The following is a 16,506-nucleotide window of genomic DNA, read 5'->3' as shown; positions in this document are numbered from 1 at the left end:
GGTTTCCTAATGGAATCCAGACTAACATTATCCACCCGCTGCTGGAAGTGGAGCAGAGATCATCACTGTAAGGTGAGGCATCGCTGGAATCCTTCTTGCAGTATGGCATGCGGAAGCCTGATACTCTCGTTCTTGATGAAGGCCAGAGGCAACACAGCAGCAGGACCCGAAAACATTTGTTCTTCTGACCACAGCTTCAGCATGTAGCCCACCCAGACCCTGATTCTTCAGCCTGTGCACGAGCCCACACTCCCTGACCTGAAACCTCCAGACGGGAGAAGAACAGCTTTTTATCAGCCAGAGTGTCAATTCATTATTTCAAGGAACAAATCTATTTCAGAGACTCGCTATCTGCTATATAAAGGAGGAAATGATGAGACACTACTAGTTCAACTAACCTAGATACATACATACATACAGTACATACATACATACATACATACACATACATACATACATTCAGTACATACATACATACATTTGTGACAACTGTGACAACAAATATTGCTTCAATAGCACACAACAACATTCTAAAGATAGTGCTTAATTTACTATGATGATTGTTATGATTATTATTAGTAGTAGTAGCAGTAGTAGTTTTAGTATTGGTATTAGTAGCAGTAGCAGTAGTAGTAGTAGTAGTAGTTTTAGTAGTAGTAGTATTATTAGTAGTAATAGTAATAGTAGTAGCAGTAGTAGTAGTAGTTTTAGTATTAGTATTAGTAGCAGTAGCAGTAGTAGTAGTAGTTTTAGTAGTAGTAGTAGTATTAGTAATAATAGTAATAGTAGTAGCAGTAGTAGTAGTAGTTTTAGTAGTAGAAGTAGTAGTAGTAGTAGTAGTAATGGTAGTAGTAATAGTAGTAGTAATAGTAGTAGTAGTAGTAGTAGTAGTAGTAGTAGTAGTGGTAGTAGTGGTAGTAGTAGGCCTATTGTGTAGCTTGTCTAGTAGCTATGCAGAAATGGGCCCTTTGAAGAAGTGGTTCAGAATGCACAATCAGGCGTCAGGCTATTGTAGGTCAAGTGCAGCTCGGTCTTGGCACAAACAAACCTGCATGAGAGAAAGCAAAGCAACAAGCTTACAAAGAGGAAATTTGGTATTGGACCAAATTCATCACTGGCAGGAAGGGGCACAGAGGAAGAATAACAGCCTCTCAGACTCAAGGGGTATTCTTCTTCTGTGCCTTTCATACCTTATGGGAGTGTGTGAAACCAACATGTTGCCAGAACCATGACAGCTCTGGCCTATTAGTTGTCTTTCCAAGCCGCACATGGTATTTCCCCAGTTCTCAGCTTCTCTGTTCACAGCAGATGGATTTACATGAAATGATGCCGTGTATTTACCAACAGACAGGATTTGATCTAACTGTCTCTTGTGCCATTTAGGGTGAGAGTGTATGTACACACACACACACTCACACACACACACACACACACACACACATACACACACATGCACACACACTGATCAGAACTATAGTTACTTACACTACACCTTACAAACCATAGTCATAGCCCTAGTTTCCAACCCCAACAATAATTGGGTTATGGGACAGCTGACCATTCTGGCTTGAAACAGCCTACTCAGCCATTTAGATGTTGTAAAATATTTGTATGTCTTGGACCAAGACTTCAACTGGAGTTTTGATGACATTTAAAGAAATCAAATGATACCACCAAAGGTTGTGTGGTACTGAGCCAAATGCATTTTCCAGTCACAATGACTTGAACACAAGCTGAGAGTTACAAAAGTCTACACAAGAAGAAATCAAGCCAAGAATAACTATCAGAAAAGGATGGAAATTACCTAATTTTAGAGGCATTTCTCAATGTAGAAAGATTGAACAATACCTTGGACAGAATTTAAAAGGACTTCAGCATTTCAGGCAGCCTGTTGGATATTAGATTCCTGGTTGCCAAGAGTATCATGAGCTTTAAAGTTGCATTTTGGAGGCCAATTATGTAACAACCTCAAATATATCATCATTAAGTTGAGGAAAAAATTTCAGGCATACAACATTTAATGTATCCTTGAGAGTTTTTAGATCAAGGCTACGTGTATCACTGTGTTTTACAGGCAAATACAGCTGTGTTTTATCAATGAAAATAAATCTTATGTCCATAAATTATTTGACCAATGGAAGCATATAGAGAACAAAATAGGACCCAGGAAAGAACCTTGGGGTACTCCACAGCTACAACGTGCCAAAGGTCCAGAACTACCCAAAACTCTGAAAGATATGATGATGGATTCATTCAGTTAATTCACAAGAAAGTAAGATGTTGTAATGAACAGTATGGTCAAGTAGAACTACAGCAGGACATTCACCTATAGCTGATGCAAAAGGTCATTTGTTACCAATCATTTGGAATATTATAAATTTTCTAAGTAAACTGAGAATTTGTTTCTTTCAGGCCTTTGTATACTTTTATGAGAAAGCTCACGTTTTTTAACAGATTGTCTGAGCCTCCATGCCCTTTTTCCATCAATACCCTGCTTCACATTCCCATCTGCCCAGCTCAACCACAGTCTTCTGCAGTTGGCCACTGAGCAGCTCCATTAGAGCAGCTGGGGGTTGCGTGCCTTGCTCAGGGGCACTTCAGTGGTAGTTTCTGAGAGAGGGGAGAGCATTCCTCATTCACTTTTCCCACCCACAATTTTCCAGCTGGCCTGGGTATAAAACCAGCGACTTTCCAGTCACAAGCCTGCTTCTCTAACCTCTAGCCTGCCGCTGCGGTCAGTTTACCACTGATGAAAATACAACTGGGAGATACAATGTCAACATTTCACTGTGGCTAATAAATATTCAGTTCAACTAATATTAACAATGATAGCTATTCATAAACCATTATTATCTTGGCAGATCAGATGACTAGTGGCAAACCAAAAGTTTGTTGTGACAAAAAAAAGCATAATATTTGTAATTCTGTGTGACTTAATGCATCAATAATGATATTAAGCTATTTCCAACTGAGGTGTTCTCACACACAATGTGATTACAGTCACTGAATGGTTAATTGAATGAATAAAGGAGAGTTATAAGCTACTTTTCCCAAAGTTTCCAGCTTTAGTGTTATTAGAACTGTGAACATTTTTAAATGAGGAAGCTTGTTGTTATTTTTATGTTTCAGCTCACAAAACAATACAGTGGCAGCAAGGCACAAATCACTGCAAAACAAATAGGCAATAGATATTTGCAGTTATGTTTACAGAGAGAAAAATAATCAGAATAAGGGTGAAAAACAGACATTAACACAAAATTTAGACTTTGTATTTCATCCTTATTTTAGACAAAAATGTTGCTTGAGTAGTTGACTACTGAAAAAGTAAAATCATTCAAATATAATGAAACAAAACATCAATGTTTATCAAAACATTGTGTCAAACGTCGTTAAACTACTAATTAAACTGTGTAGCTGAACTCCTCCCCATCATTGTGTACAATCCCAGTAGGCAGCAGCACTCTGAGGTCAGAGGTCAACTTGTGTTCAAGTCATTAGGGGTTTGTAAGCTGGGAAACTACTATGCTTATTATATGCAATATGAGTTATTGTCAGCTTATCGCCACATGGAACCCAGCCTTTAAGATCTACATGGATTCCCCCACCGCTCAGTATGAATGGAAACAAAAAGTAGGCAAAACTCAGAGGCAAAGGAAAATGAGGCAGAAATGAAAACTGCTGGCATTGAAATAGGCCTGAATGTTGCACTTCTCAGATTGTAAGATTTGTCATGTTTCTAATCTGGAAGTCATCAAGTGTTGTGTTTAGTTTTGCTAGTGGAGGAAGGGAGCCACAGGGTTGTGCCAGAGGCTTCACTGTGGTCCACATGGAGGGAGGTACATCTAGGCAGTGACTCACCATGGTGTGATCACACACACACACACACACACACAGTTAGAAGTTAGAAATGCTATGGTGAGAGGTTTTGTAGTTGGGGAAAGAGGATAAATGAATGCTGGAGATGTAAGAGTTATTTAGTTATTTTAAAAAATGGTTCTTACTGAGGCATCTAAAGCAGCTCAACACACACACACACACACACACACACACACACACACAGTTCAGTTCTGCATCAGTGGAAAAACTGATCACCCGCTGACTGGAAAACGTACCCACCCCCACCTCAAGGGCCAAACCAAGGTCTCAACACCAAGCTCCCTCCTCCACTTGCTATACCTTCCTCTCTCCTCCCCCTCCTCTTCCCCACTGGGAGGCTTTCACTGGATATGAACTGACACCAGGCAGCGCTCTTGTTTTCTTTCTCTTTATTGATTTGGCAGAAACAAATTGGGATAGATAGGACACTATCTATGACTCAACAGACCCCAGTTCTCTGGCTAGAGTCTCAAGAACAAGGACCCTCCCTGAAACCAGACACGAATAATAATAATAACAATACTTCATATGTGTGTCCTCGTCATTCGGCCCATGTCTTTGTGCACAGATTACAGGATGTCTGCTGAATGAGGACCAGACAGAGACCTTTCAAGGGTCAGCTTTAAGTTTAGGGTAGGATGAAGCTGAATTAATTTCAGTATTTTGCAAAATGGAGAAAAACAGTCTCACACATAAAAAAAACACACCACAGAGCTCTCTTTGCTGTCATGCAGTCCATGTGAATCATCACTGGTGAGGCGTTTTTCCATCAATACATTTCAAAGGTCTACAAACACATTAGTCATTCAAATGACAGTACATTCTGTAAGCTTTAAAGGACACCCACTCTGAGCTAAGGCCATTTCTGTGAGTAGTTTATCTTGACTGAGTAGTGGTTCCCTTGTAGAGTTATTACTCACACCTGACAAACAGGTAGAAAACTCGATCCAGGTTTGCTGGTCGCGGTCTGGTGAAAAAACACCAGTGTTTTAAGGCAAGAGTGACATCATCAGCCCGGCCTGGATGAAGCTGACCATCATTCTCCGATCATTGCTATGTACAGTATATACACACACACTTATTTACAAAACATGTGGAGACAGACGAACCCACATGATTAACATGAATACAATAACACAGACACAGCACCTCTAGTGGCAGAAAGACAAAGTACACACACACTGAGAAAAAGCTTGGCACTTGTAGATTTCTCCCACATCAACACAATACATCGTCAAAGCGAGTCAGTCTTAGTGGTAAACAATGCAGGGGCCTCCATCTGACAGGCTGGCCCCAAGGGAAAAGGCAGGAGGGCAGGTGTTCGTCGTTCTCGGCCCCCCCTCTCTCTTCTCCTTCTTCTCTTTTCCGCGCCGGGCAAAAGTGACGGAGCCTCAGAGGAGGCAGATCAGGCTCTTGCCCTCCTCGATCTCCTCCTGGACCTTGTCGCTGGAGGTGGCGATCTCAGCCTGCGCCGAGAAGATCGCGCAGACGAAGGTGAGCACCGTGCCGCCCATGGCGGTGTAGAAGGCCCAGCCCATGGAGCACAGGCCGGCCCGGTACGGAGCCGCATCGGGTCCGCAGTACAGCTGCACCTTGTCTGAACCCCAGCCAGCAGGGTACAGCATCAGCCCCAGGATCAGAAACAGACCTGCAAGCAGACAAACAGGGGGAGAGGGAAAGTAAGTATTATTACTTTATTAAAATACTATTTATAGAGCCTGTATATATAGACTGTATAAAAATCCACTACATTTGAGTGTAATTCTACTACCTCAAGAAAACTATGAGGGAAATCATTATTGATGACTGTGGCAAACTGTCTTTGTGAACACCACCATTCTTTGGTGCAAAAACATTTCCTCTCAAAGTACCGCATTGGCATGCTAAGCATCCCATTCGGACAAAAAAAATGTGACACTGGGCAGAAATAATTTCCTGGCCATCGTTTGGAACTTGACCGAAGATAATCATAACAAGACCTCCGGTATGGTAACTCCCCAGGCAGGAAGAGAGACCCAAACCTGAATCTTAACAAACAAGCTCTGGCAGACCTCAGGTCAGTGCACGACAGAGCATGCAGAACAACAGGAAAAGGTAGCCAGAGGGGTTTCCCCTAGTCGCCGACTGACCCGCCAGCGTCCTGTGTCTCTGCTGAAGGATGGGGGTCGCTTCCTCTGTAACCCACTTCCAGTGCCATGCTGACTGGACTTCAACACCTCCACACTATTCACTTGATTTGATGTGATGGCATTATATAAAACGTACATCATTGTTTATGAGCAGGAGAAAACATTCTCAGCCCATGAAGTAAGTCTGATGTTACGAGGTATGAAATCATTTCCAGGCTCATATTCATCAGTGCACAACTTGATTACCTTCTATCCACTCCCACTGTTCGCAAAGCCTTTCACTCCACACCTGGATGATCTTTCTGGTGGAGCTGCAAAGAGCTGTGGAGCTAAATCCACTTGTTTACCGGCCCCGGACTAAAATCGGGTCCAGCATTACCTCCCTCTCGCTCTCCTCCCATCCTCCCCTCTGTTCTGCACTTTCTCCCACGGGAGTGGATCACTCAGCTGGCCAGAAGGCCTGCAGCTGATTTCAGGAGGAAACATTTATAATAATATAATTATAGATAATAAATAAAAGGTAGAGGAGAGAGAGATAGAGAGAGAGGGAGAAAGAGAGACAGAGAAAGCCTCTCTGATTTTTACCAGACTAGCTCTCCCTCCCTCCTTCCTTCCCTCCCTCCCTCCCTCCTTCCCACCCTTCCTTCAACAAGCAAGTCCTGCTCATTTGCTTCATAAGGAGATGAAAAAAACAAGTCTGGTGCTGAAACTATCTCTCCCCTCTCATTCTCTCTTAATATCTCTCTCTCTCTCTCTCTCTCTCTCTCTCTCTCTCCCTTTCTCCTCCCTTTCTCTCCCTCTTAAAGCACCCAATATCGTATTAAACAAGGAAATGAAAACTAGGTCATAAATTCTTTCCACATGTTGCTGCATTGCCCTGACGTCCAGACCAGCTCCAGTGATGGATTGAAGGTATGGTTTTAATTCAGTGCCCCGCCCCTTCTAAGACCACCCCCCCTCTCTCTCCCACACACACACACACACACACATACACACACTTTCCCAGAGCCCTCAACACAAATCCCCCCCTACACACTGGACCTTCTAACCTAATTTCCCACTGCACTCCACCCTTCCAGCCTCACTATTCCCTCTGCACTGGCTCTTGTCTCCATAACCTCCAATCTGTCAATTCCCCACTTGGATAGGTATCCCTCTACCTTCTGTTGCCCCACATGAGTCCCTCCCTGCCCCATAAACCCTCCTAACCTCCCCGCCCCCATATCCTCCACCCCCTAGCATCGCACAGCAGGTCTACAGTCTGCTCTGAGAAACCTGGGCGCCCCTCTCCTCTCTCAGCTCCAGGAAAAGGAGTGGACTGGGTCAGACTCTGGGATCCACATGAGGAGAGAACAGAGGGGGGAAAGACAGCAAGAGGGCAACAGGAAATACTGGCAAGGATGAAGAGATTATGGCAAAGATGTGCATGGGAATGAGTAAAGGATCGTTTTTTTTCTCTCTGTTATGAAGGTTGAGTCCCACTATACCTCCACCTTCAACTCCTCCTCTTTCATTTCTTTCTTTAGTGTGAGTGGAGAATGGCCTCAGCCAGAGCATCTTAAAGGAGCTATGGGCAGCATTTTAAAAAAATAAATATATTATTGTCAAATTAACTGTGATACCTTGGTGCAATTACCATAAACAAATGAGACCCAGTCAAGATGATTGGTAGCCTCTATCTCAAGCCAGTGGTATTATTAGTGATAGTTTAATCTCTGCTCTAAAACAACTCACCAGCAGGCTATGGTAGTGTTTGATTTATCAAACCTGGCTGACAGCCTGTGATCCATTACATGGGACAGAGAAATGTGTAGTTTTAGTAGTCTGTCCTCTCACGTCAGTAATAGTGGAACAGGTAGCCGTTCTACAGGCCAAAGGGACTGACGCTGCATAATGACGGTTAAAATTCAGAGGATGACGTGAAAATAATGAGTGGGGAATGTTCCTGTCTCTGGGACTAGTTGCCAGTAGGACAATACACAGGTGAGCACCAGTGCCAGGCTCCGCCCTAGTTTGAAACATGACGACAGCCCACAGCGCCCTTTTCTAACCAACTCTGCTTGAATTCCTCCAGACTTCTGTTAGTTGGAGACGGAGGTGCGGCTACGTGAGATTAGTGATTGTGTTTCTCAAAATCAAAAACCACATCTCTTTGGCTTTACTGAAGAGGATAAGCATGTTGGAAGTGATTTTTCCATCGGCCTTTCATTCCTTACACCATCTGTAAGCTTTAGCTCTGTTTGCTCTGGAAGAACAGCGCCCCCTTCCTGTTATGTACCATAAAACAATCTCTGCAACAATCACAGCAGATGTGAAATCCAAACCTGTGGCACACAATGTAAAATGCAGTGTAGAGGCCGATAGAGATTGGCAATCGTCTTGGCAATGGTTTCGTTTGTTAACGTTAACAGTATGTCTCAAAATCAATTAGTGCTCAAAATGCTACATATAGCACCTTTAAGGTGATATGTAAATGCTGCAGTTTAAAAAGGAGCATAGGCTTCTTCAACATTGCATAGTCATGGTCAGTGTCAAGGTCATTTTGTATTTCACTCTTTCGTTGAAACAGCCACACACCCATTGTAAACACAGATAGACAGAGAAAGCTATTGGACACAGAGTTCTTATCAGTCACACCCAGCAGTTCTGCTTTCCATATTTGCGTAACAACAGAAATCTCATGTCAGAACCAGCGTCACACAGCAACACAGTTGGTATTCTGGTATCATGCTGTTTTGCTTCCTTCAGTTCCTGCCTGGGGCTTAGTCAAATGGTCAATGGTCAAACCTGTGACAAGGTCCGTGACTCACAGCTGACTGAGGTAGACCATACTGCGCTGCCAGAGGGGAGAGTTTATGGTGGGTAGTAAAAGCATATGACGCCGAACACAGAAGAATTGGAGACAGTTTTACTGCCAAGTTTGTTTGCTGGCCTGTCTCTAATCCCTTTCGGCTAGGTTGAGACGTGAGTGACGACGAGTGGCAAAGCCATTCCAGTAAACGTGCATGGAATTCACTTACAGGTACTGTAATGGGTGTACTAGGCCTCCAGATGTGTTCCTGCAGTCTTGCGGGACACAGAGTTTCCCAGACAGTGACCCTGATCAGCAGACTTGTGGTCTGTTTAATCATTCGATTATGTAAGGTGGAATGAATGGGTTTACCTTCAGCAGTGAAAGAGCACAGAGCTGCTTAAAGCCACCTGGGTTAAAACCCACTGTCGAACCTCAGTCTGTAAGGGGAGAGACGGGACACTGTGGCCATCAGACAGTTTGTCATAATGGGATGACATAGAGCAAAAGGTACAAGTGACATCAGTGTATGTGAAGATTAAGTTAATGGGGTTAGAGGCCACTCCAGTGAAATGACGTGACCATCTCTGGCAACGGCATCACAATCTTCCCATCTGAGGTCAATCATTTCCCCAAACATCTGCCGTCTGGCTCCAGTTTTCTCATTACTGGAGGGTCGGCACACATTGTGGAAATAATGATTGGTAGAAAGTCAACGTGGTGGTGGTGGGGGTGGGGTGGGGTGGGGGCTAGGGGGGTGCCGGTATCAGTGAGAGTGATATCATTCACAGCCCTAATGGAAAGACGGCAGTCGTTCCACCACTTTCGCAGAGAAGTCAAAGACACTGATAGAGGAAAGAAATGCCGGGGGAAAAGCACAAACTCAAAAACACAGACTGGACAGAAACATCAACACTGACACACTGTTAGATGTCAGACAGGCAGCATATGCTGGGCCTTATCTCTTCCTGTGGTCAAAATGAGTAAAGGGTCACTGGCCTTTAAGTCGAGGCTGGGAGGCATGACGGAAACACTCCCGCCTCCTCTGAGGCTCCTCTCGCCCCCTTTCCTCTTCCTCTTCCACATCCTCATCCTTTCTACCATGTAGAGACTCATAGACACATTTCCCAACTTCTCTAATCACCTTAGTCATGTGTCCCAGACTCCCAGTGCTTTGTATAGAAAATCAAGAGTTTCAGGTGATGTAACACGCTCTCTGGAGGAACTCATCGTTTCACCACTGATAAGTCTGATCGATTTTGTGTTTAGATAATGTCAGCTTGTTAGCCAACAAATCATAGCATCTGGTAGGCAAACCATCACTGTCTTGTTAACACATCTGATTTGCACACTAGCTAACATATCTAGTAGAAGCTAGCGTTATATGTTATCATTAACATTGCTGGTTTCTTTGCTTAATTAGCCTGCTGACTAGTTAGCTAGCTAAAAAAGCCAAAAACCAACTGTTTCAACTGAGCTGACTCTTCTCAAGCTACAGCTCGTAGTGCTTTGCAGTAGAGACTAGGGGCTCTAGTATCGTGACAGCGCATGGTGGGGCTTTGCGCTGGCGAAGTGGCATTTATGTCGGGTGCACAAAGTTTTTTTTCTTGCCTGCGTCCGTTTGATATTTTGATGACTCGCTGTGAACTTGACTGTGCCTGATTGGGAGGAGAGGTGCAGTAGGGTCTGTGTCGGTTACGATCAAGCAGCGCAGTGCAATTTTGGTGCCAAGGATTACCGGGATTTGCGCTTGCACTGCCTGCCTTCTCAGAACAGGTCAATAGCGCAATGCAAAGTCGTGGTCTGTGCTATTTTTGTGGCTTTACCGAGCCATGCATACATGAACACATCCTATTCCTGCCCTTTTTGTGGATATGTTGGCCAATTTGATATAAATCCCTCAAGCAGGAAGAAATAAGATATTCATTTAAACTATATACACATGTGGCAGTGGCTGAATGATTATCAGAGTCCTAAACAAATGGGCATACAGCTCATCTGAATAATCGTAATGAGTTGGGGCCATGTTGTCATTTGACCTTACAGTGATGTTAAATGTCACATTCACATTAAGCTACTTCAAGCTCATTTGGTAAAGACAGGCCTTCCACTTGTCCTTCATCCTTCAGTTAAGCAGTGCTCTCCCAGGTCAGCTGGCCTGCACAGTGCTGGGTTAGAGTTGCCATGTCCTTCACCACACACCCACCTTTGCTGTTTGGGCCAGGACCAAATAAACAACTATGGGGGAGGACAACCATAATCAACAGAGAGCTGAAAACTAACTAAAAGATTCTGCGAGTATGATCTCATGGCCTACTCCCTTCCATAATTCACCACAGCCGGTCAAAGTGGCCCAAGATTTGGCTTCAGACACATAACCATAGACACAGGCAGACAGAGACAGAGAGATACACCCCCCACACACACACACACACAAACACACACGCACGCACGACCAGTTTTATGGCAGATCGACTGTCAGGAAGGCTCCAGCTGACATGAAAGAAAATAAATATTTGGGTCGCAGTTGCCTAGAGTGACAGCCTTGGGGGTGGAGACAAGCTACCATATGTCTTCAAAAGCTCTGACCGCTTGGGTAAAAGTTCAAGCTCAAGTCTGCATGAGAGTCAAACACACAATTGAAGCTGTGGGAGTTGTGGTGCTCATAATGAACATGTGTGGCCAGCAATGTTTAATTTCTCAGCAATGCATAACTTCTCATTTACCTTGATGGATGCTGGATGGAATGAATGGAAAAAATAAGGTTTAGATGAATCTGTGTAAGCTGCCAGATTCCTGTTGTCTTTGCCTCTAGCTCACAAACCTCTCCTTTTACACACCAGTGACATGCAACAAACTAAAATGTGTGTGTGTGTGTGTGTGTGCTTCTGTGCTCCTAAATGTATCTCTGCCTCTCACCTGCGATACCCTGCAGCAGTCCGCACACGTTGAAGATGCTCTTCTTCATGATGCTTTGGAAGCACATGGTGAAGACTGAGATGAAAGCCACAGCACACAGCAGCAGGATCCCCGCCGCCAGGAAGATAGACGTGGCCTGCCAGAACCCGCTGGCAATCTCCCCAAAGTGTACCGCATACGGTCCGCACAGTATTCCACGCCGCAGGTGGGGCAGTTTTATACAGCGGCCATAGATGCCCAGGGTGGGCCGGTAGGCCTCTCCGGCCGTGGTAGCCCCATGGGGGCCGAAGACGGCGTCGGGGGTGCGGGGGAAGCCCACCAGCCAGTCGGTGCTCATGAAGGCGATGAGCTCCCCGAACGCAGCCACAATACTCAGCAGAGTCCACAGCATGGAGCGGCAGGTGACGATGACATGGCACATACTGACGGCGTCTGGATCGTGCCTCTAGTCAGATCGAAGGTCGATTAAATCACGTCGAGGATTTGAATTTCCGATGCCGTTCGGAGGTCTAAAGGTGGATCGTGGCTCAGGGGTCCTCAGGAGAGAGAGAGCTGAGGCTGCGGTCCTTCTCCAGTGGAGGTGTGAGAGCAAGTGAAGGATCCACAACAGCCGGAGGAGGGAGGGAGTGGGTGAGGCTGCTTTACAAGGAAGGTTCAAGTCAATGATTCACAGTCTGCTGCTTCCCTCTCTCTCTCTTTCCCTTTCTCTTTCCCTCTTATCTTCTGCTGGTGTCACTCTGGCACAGCTGTTGTTCCTCTTCCTTGGCCGGTCTCTGGGACTCTCTCAGCTCCGTCCAGTGCCGTTTCAACTCGCCCTCTTTCTTCCGCTCCGTCTTAATTTCTTCTGACTCTTGTGTCTGGCCTGGTCTCTACATCGTATTGAAGGAGTGTTCCCTGAGCCAGCCCGCTGGCGTCACATCAAACACACCTAGAGATAAAAGAGAGAGAGAAGAGACAGAACAAGTAGGTGAGCGAGTGTCTTGATTGCATGTATAAATGCTGATCTAAGCTGATCAGCATTTTTTTTGTTACCCTTAGTCACATGATTTCTTCATCTTATCATACCATTTCTTCAAAGTGAGCAACTGCAACTCTGAGTTACGTCAAGACTCCCAATCTCTATTTAGAGAAGCCAAGACTGGAGAATAAGGAAAGTGTGGAGGAGGAGCAGAAAGAGGAGGAAGGGAGGACTCCTGGTTTAGATCTTTAGGAGAGGGTCTAATGAGTTGTGTTGGGATGTGTTCGTTTGAAGTGGGCCTCTTCTCTTCTGAGTGTGTTTATGTCCAAGGATTTGCTCTCAGGCCACTCACTCTGTTCTGTCCTCCCTGTGGAATCATATGATTGACAGGTCCGCACCATCTCCCCTGTGTGTGTGTGTGTGTGTGTGTGTGGGTGTGTAATTAGCGCTCCAGTAGAGTAAGGTTGTAAGGCTGGAAATTTTTTTTTTTTTAAATCCATACATTTATTCAACTGAAAACCGATAACAAAATTGAGAGTCCAATTTACTGAACTGGAGAGAATAGACATTTTAATCTAAACTTCATGAGGGTCAAGATTAGTAAAGTGTGTGTGTGTGTGTGTGTGTGTGTGTGTGTGTGCTGGGGAGAGGAGGTGGAGGGGGGGAATGCTGAATCCCAGAGGGACGGGGAAACAGGGGGGATGAGAAAACGGATGCAGACAGAGGGAAAAACAAGCCCGAGGCCTCTCATCAAACACCCCACGCAACTGACCTGGGGTCAGCTAACAGTTGATAACAGAACGGCTGTCCGGCTGTCACACACCGCCGATAACCTCAGCGACACCGACCCCACAGCGCAGCCGAGTCAGTGACACCGCAGCGAGGAACCGGCAGATAACCTCACTGAGATCAGTTCACAACACAGTCAGCTCTGTCACACTGCAGGATCACAACTGGCAGATATCCTAATGGAAACAAGCTGCTGTATGCATTTCATACACATAAATGTCTGTTTTGCTGCTCTCTATCGCCGATTGCCATGACACAATAGTGATACAACCTCTATCCAGTTTATGACAGCTTTTACATTTGTTGTTCCAAAAAGTTGGTGGCTAGTAGGTCTTTCCTGGGAAAAATCCTCTGGCACACAAGAAGTGATGCGTTTTACTTTGTTTTTCCACTTTGTTTGGAATAAACAGAAGAAGAACCGGGTAGTTAGCATGAGCAGCGATAGCCACCACGGCTGAACAGACAAAGAAAAGAGCGCCACCTACAGAAGCTCAAACTGCATCAACAGAAAACCCAAGCTCCGCCCACACACTGTTTGATTGACAGGTGATCTCTGGGAATTGCAGTGCAGAAACACCACATCAATGGCCGCTTAGCACCAAAGATGGAGACAAACAATCCTAGATTAACTATGGGATTGACAAGTAATCTTACTCAATATCACAGGCTCATACAGCTAATGTAGTTACAGGTACGCTACAGACACAGAAATCACTAGTTATATTTTATATGCATATTTCAGACACCAGTGATACATTTACTAGTGTCAGGTTTAACTTCAGGCTTCATCTGGCAAAAGTAATCACTACTAGAGAGGAAAAACATCAGAAAAATCCCCACAAACTCAGTGTCACTGCACAAATATTTGATTGAGGTAAATTAAAATATCACCTTTTATTAGTTCCTTTGTGTTCCTTGGGATGTTCCTTGACATCTCACCAAGGTTCATTAATAAAGGATTTACTGGCTTTGCACTATGTCAAGCTACACCCAGTATTAGATAGTTCTTTCAGGAAATGCATTGCTCTGTTTGACTGCGGTTCAGAAGTTTATCTATGAGAGACGGTAACAGTTTCGGGGAGGACAGACGCTATAACACATAAGTGAAGAGGCAAAGAGAACATTAGAGTATGCTTTATAGGCGAGTGTGCTCATGTTCTAAACACAGCTCTGGGCTAGGGATGACAGTTGTTTCCTTTCCTTGAGTCTTTTTTTCTACCCTGGTTTCCTCGCCCCCTCCTGGGAGTCTGTTAGTCATTCCCCGACCGGTCCTTGGCGGAGGGAGCCCGAGGGAGCCGGGGGCCGGTGTTGACACGTGTGCCGCCCACACTGCAAGCTTTCCATCACTCGGCCCCTAGTCTGGGGATGGGGCTGTCCCGCTGAGGTCACATCCCAGCAAGGGACTGAATGTGTGTGTGTGTGTGTGTAAGCCCTTCGTAGTGAATGAGTGAGTAAGACCATTACACAAACTTTGATCCTTGTCATCCTGTTGAGATATCAACAACAGTTCTCTTTTTTTTTTCTTCCCCTTCTCCTCTTCCAGCGGAGAAAATTACCCAGATCTGCGGTCTCCTGCAGGGTGGTGTGTGTGTGTGTGTGTGTGTGTGTGTGTGTGTGAGACAGAGATATAGTACTGTATGTTTGGACTGTGCAAAATGGATGAGATCATAAGGGCAGGCACAGACAGCCGCCTCTGTGGATTTGAACCAAAATTAATTTTATGAATCACAAATGTCCTCATTGCCTCAGCATGAACAGATGCAGGAACAGATGCAGACACACACACACACACACACACTCACTGAGAGAACTTTTCAAGAAACTCTTTCAACCCTCATACAAAGACCGCCGACCACCTGATGAGGAGCCCGATCCCAAAGGCCCTTTGACGAGGCTGTTGTTTGACAATGCCTTGTTAGGATTTAAGAGGAACGGTCCATGGGCATAAAACAAGGGCAGTCAGGAGAGTTAGGGTCAAACATTTGCTGGCCAGTTGCAAAGACTAATTCCTCATTGACAGGAATACTGTTGGAAAACACTTTGGAGCCGAAACAATTTGAACCAGCTGGGGAGATTCGGAGTTGAGTGAGCCGCTTTGAAGACCTGGACACTTGACCTCTGACCTGTACTGGCAGGGGGGGCTTGATTGCAATTTGTTTGTGTGTGCGTGTGTGTGTGTGTGTGTGTGTGTGTGTGTGTGTGTGTGTCACATGCGGGCTGGTTACACCTACCTAGGGGTCTCACTTTGTCAGAGAGGTGGGAAGAAGCATGGCTGAATGGGGGCAGCAGATCCAAGGACAAGTCTGAACGGTAAATCTACATCTATTTGTATTTGTCATAGTCTCCTGTCTGTGTACAATGGAGTTCTGTTCACCGTTCCCAGACCAGACCAGACCAGACATTTGAGTGGTTATCATGGAAAGAAGTTTCCAAAGACTTGAGTGGAGCAGGGTCGCCTATAAATATGTGCAAGACTGGGTGGATTTATGATGTCCATTATCCTTTCTCAGAAACCAGGGGGAAGACCAAGGATTACTTAAGGCTAAGATTACACACACACAGTGGAGACAAGTGAAAAAGACAGTGACACCTCGAACTCACTGGCCGTTCTCACTGGCCTGGGTGGACTTCGCGGAAAGGATCAATGTTTTTTGTTGAGAGGCTGAAGGTCAGGACCAACCGACGATCAATGGTCTGTTATATTCCCGAGGCCTCAAAGACGCCCGAGTCATAGAGTCAACACCATCAAACACGCCATTGACACACACGCAAACACAACCCCTGTTTAAAGTGTCTACTCAGCCTTTCTCTTATCAAAGCAACAAAACAGCAGGAAGCGCCCTTTCCACGCGGGCCACTGACAGGAAACAATCTACATATCTATAGAAATGCTGGAGTGAGCGTCACCGTGGAGAGCGGCCACAGTGGGGCGAAGGCTGAGGGAGCAGCTGTGAGGTCAATATCTGGCCCGCTAAACACATCAGGTAAACATTACTGGGTAACTTCTACCACCTAATGTGGAGCCCAACAACAAAACTCACAGA

At 45.2% G+C, this 16,506-nt stretch overlaps 1 protein-coding gene across 2 annotated transcripts in view; it reads right to left on the bottom strand.

The window, feature by feature from the left end:
- Positions 1 to 4,282: 4,282 nt before the first annotated feature.
- Positions 4,283 to 16,506, bottom strand: part of LOC139646814 (LHFPL tetraspan subfamily member 2a protein) — a 32,892-nt gene continuing 20,668 nt past the window's right edge. For both annotated transcript variants that reach the window (XM_071522552.1, XM_071522554.1), the window contains 2 exons: positions 11,716 to 12,643; positions 4,283 to 5,524 (listed from right to left, as the gene is read on the bottom strand). In XM_071522552.1, the coding sequence (XP_071378653.1) occupies positions 5,268 to 5,524; positions 11,716 to 12,136 (678 nt within the window). In that variant the 5' untranslated portion in view covers positions 12,137 to 12,643 and the 3' untranslated portion in view covers positions 4,283 to 5,267. The remainder of the gene's footprint in view (positions 5,525 to 11,715; positions 12,644 to 16,506) is intronic.

This window comes from Centroberyx affinis, unplaced genomic scaffold (genome assembly GCF_046629955.1).
Source record: "Centroberyx affinis isolate AG114_WGS23_722 - 3 ecotype Tasmania unplaced genomic scaffold, CSIRO-AGI_Caff_v1 ptg001003l_1, whole genome shotgun sequence".
Lineage (NCBI taxonomy): Eukaryota > Metazoa > Chordata > Actinopteri > Beryciformes > Berycidae > Centroberyx > Centroberyx affinis.
The sequence above is the reverse complement of the archived record's forward strand: the minus strand, read 5'-3'. Positions and strand labels throughout refer to the sequence as shown.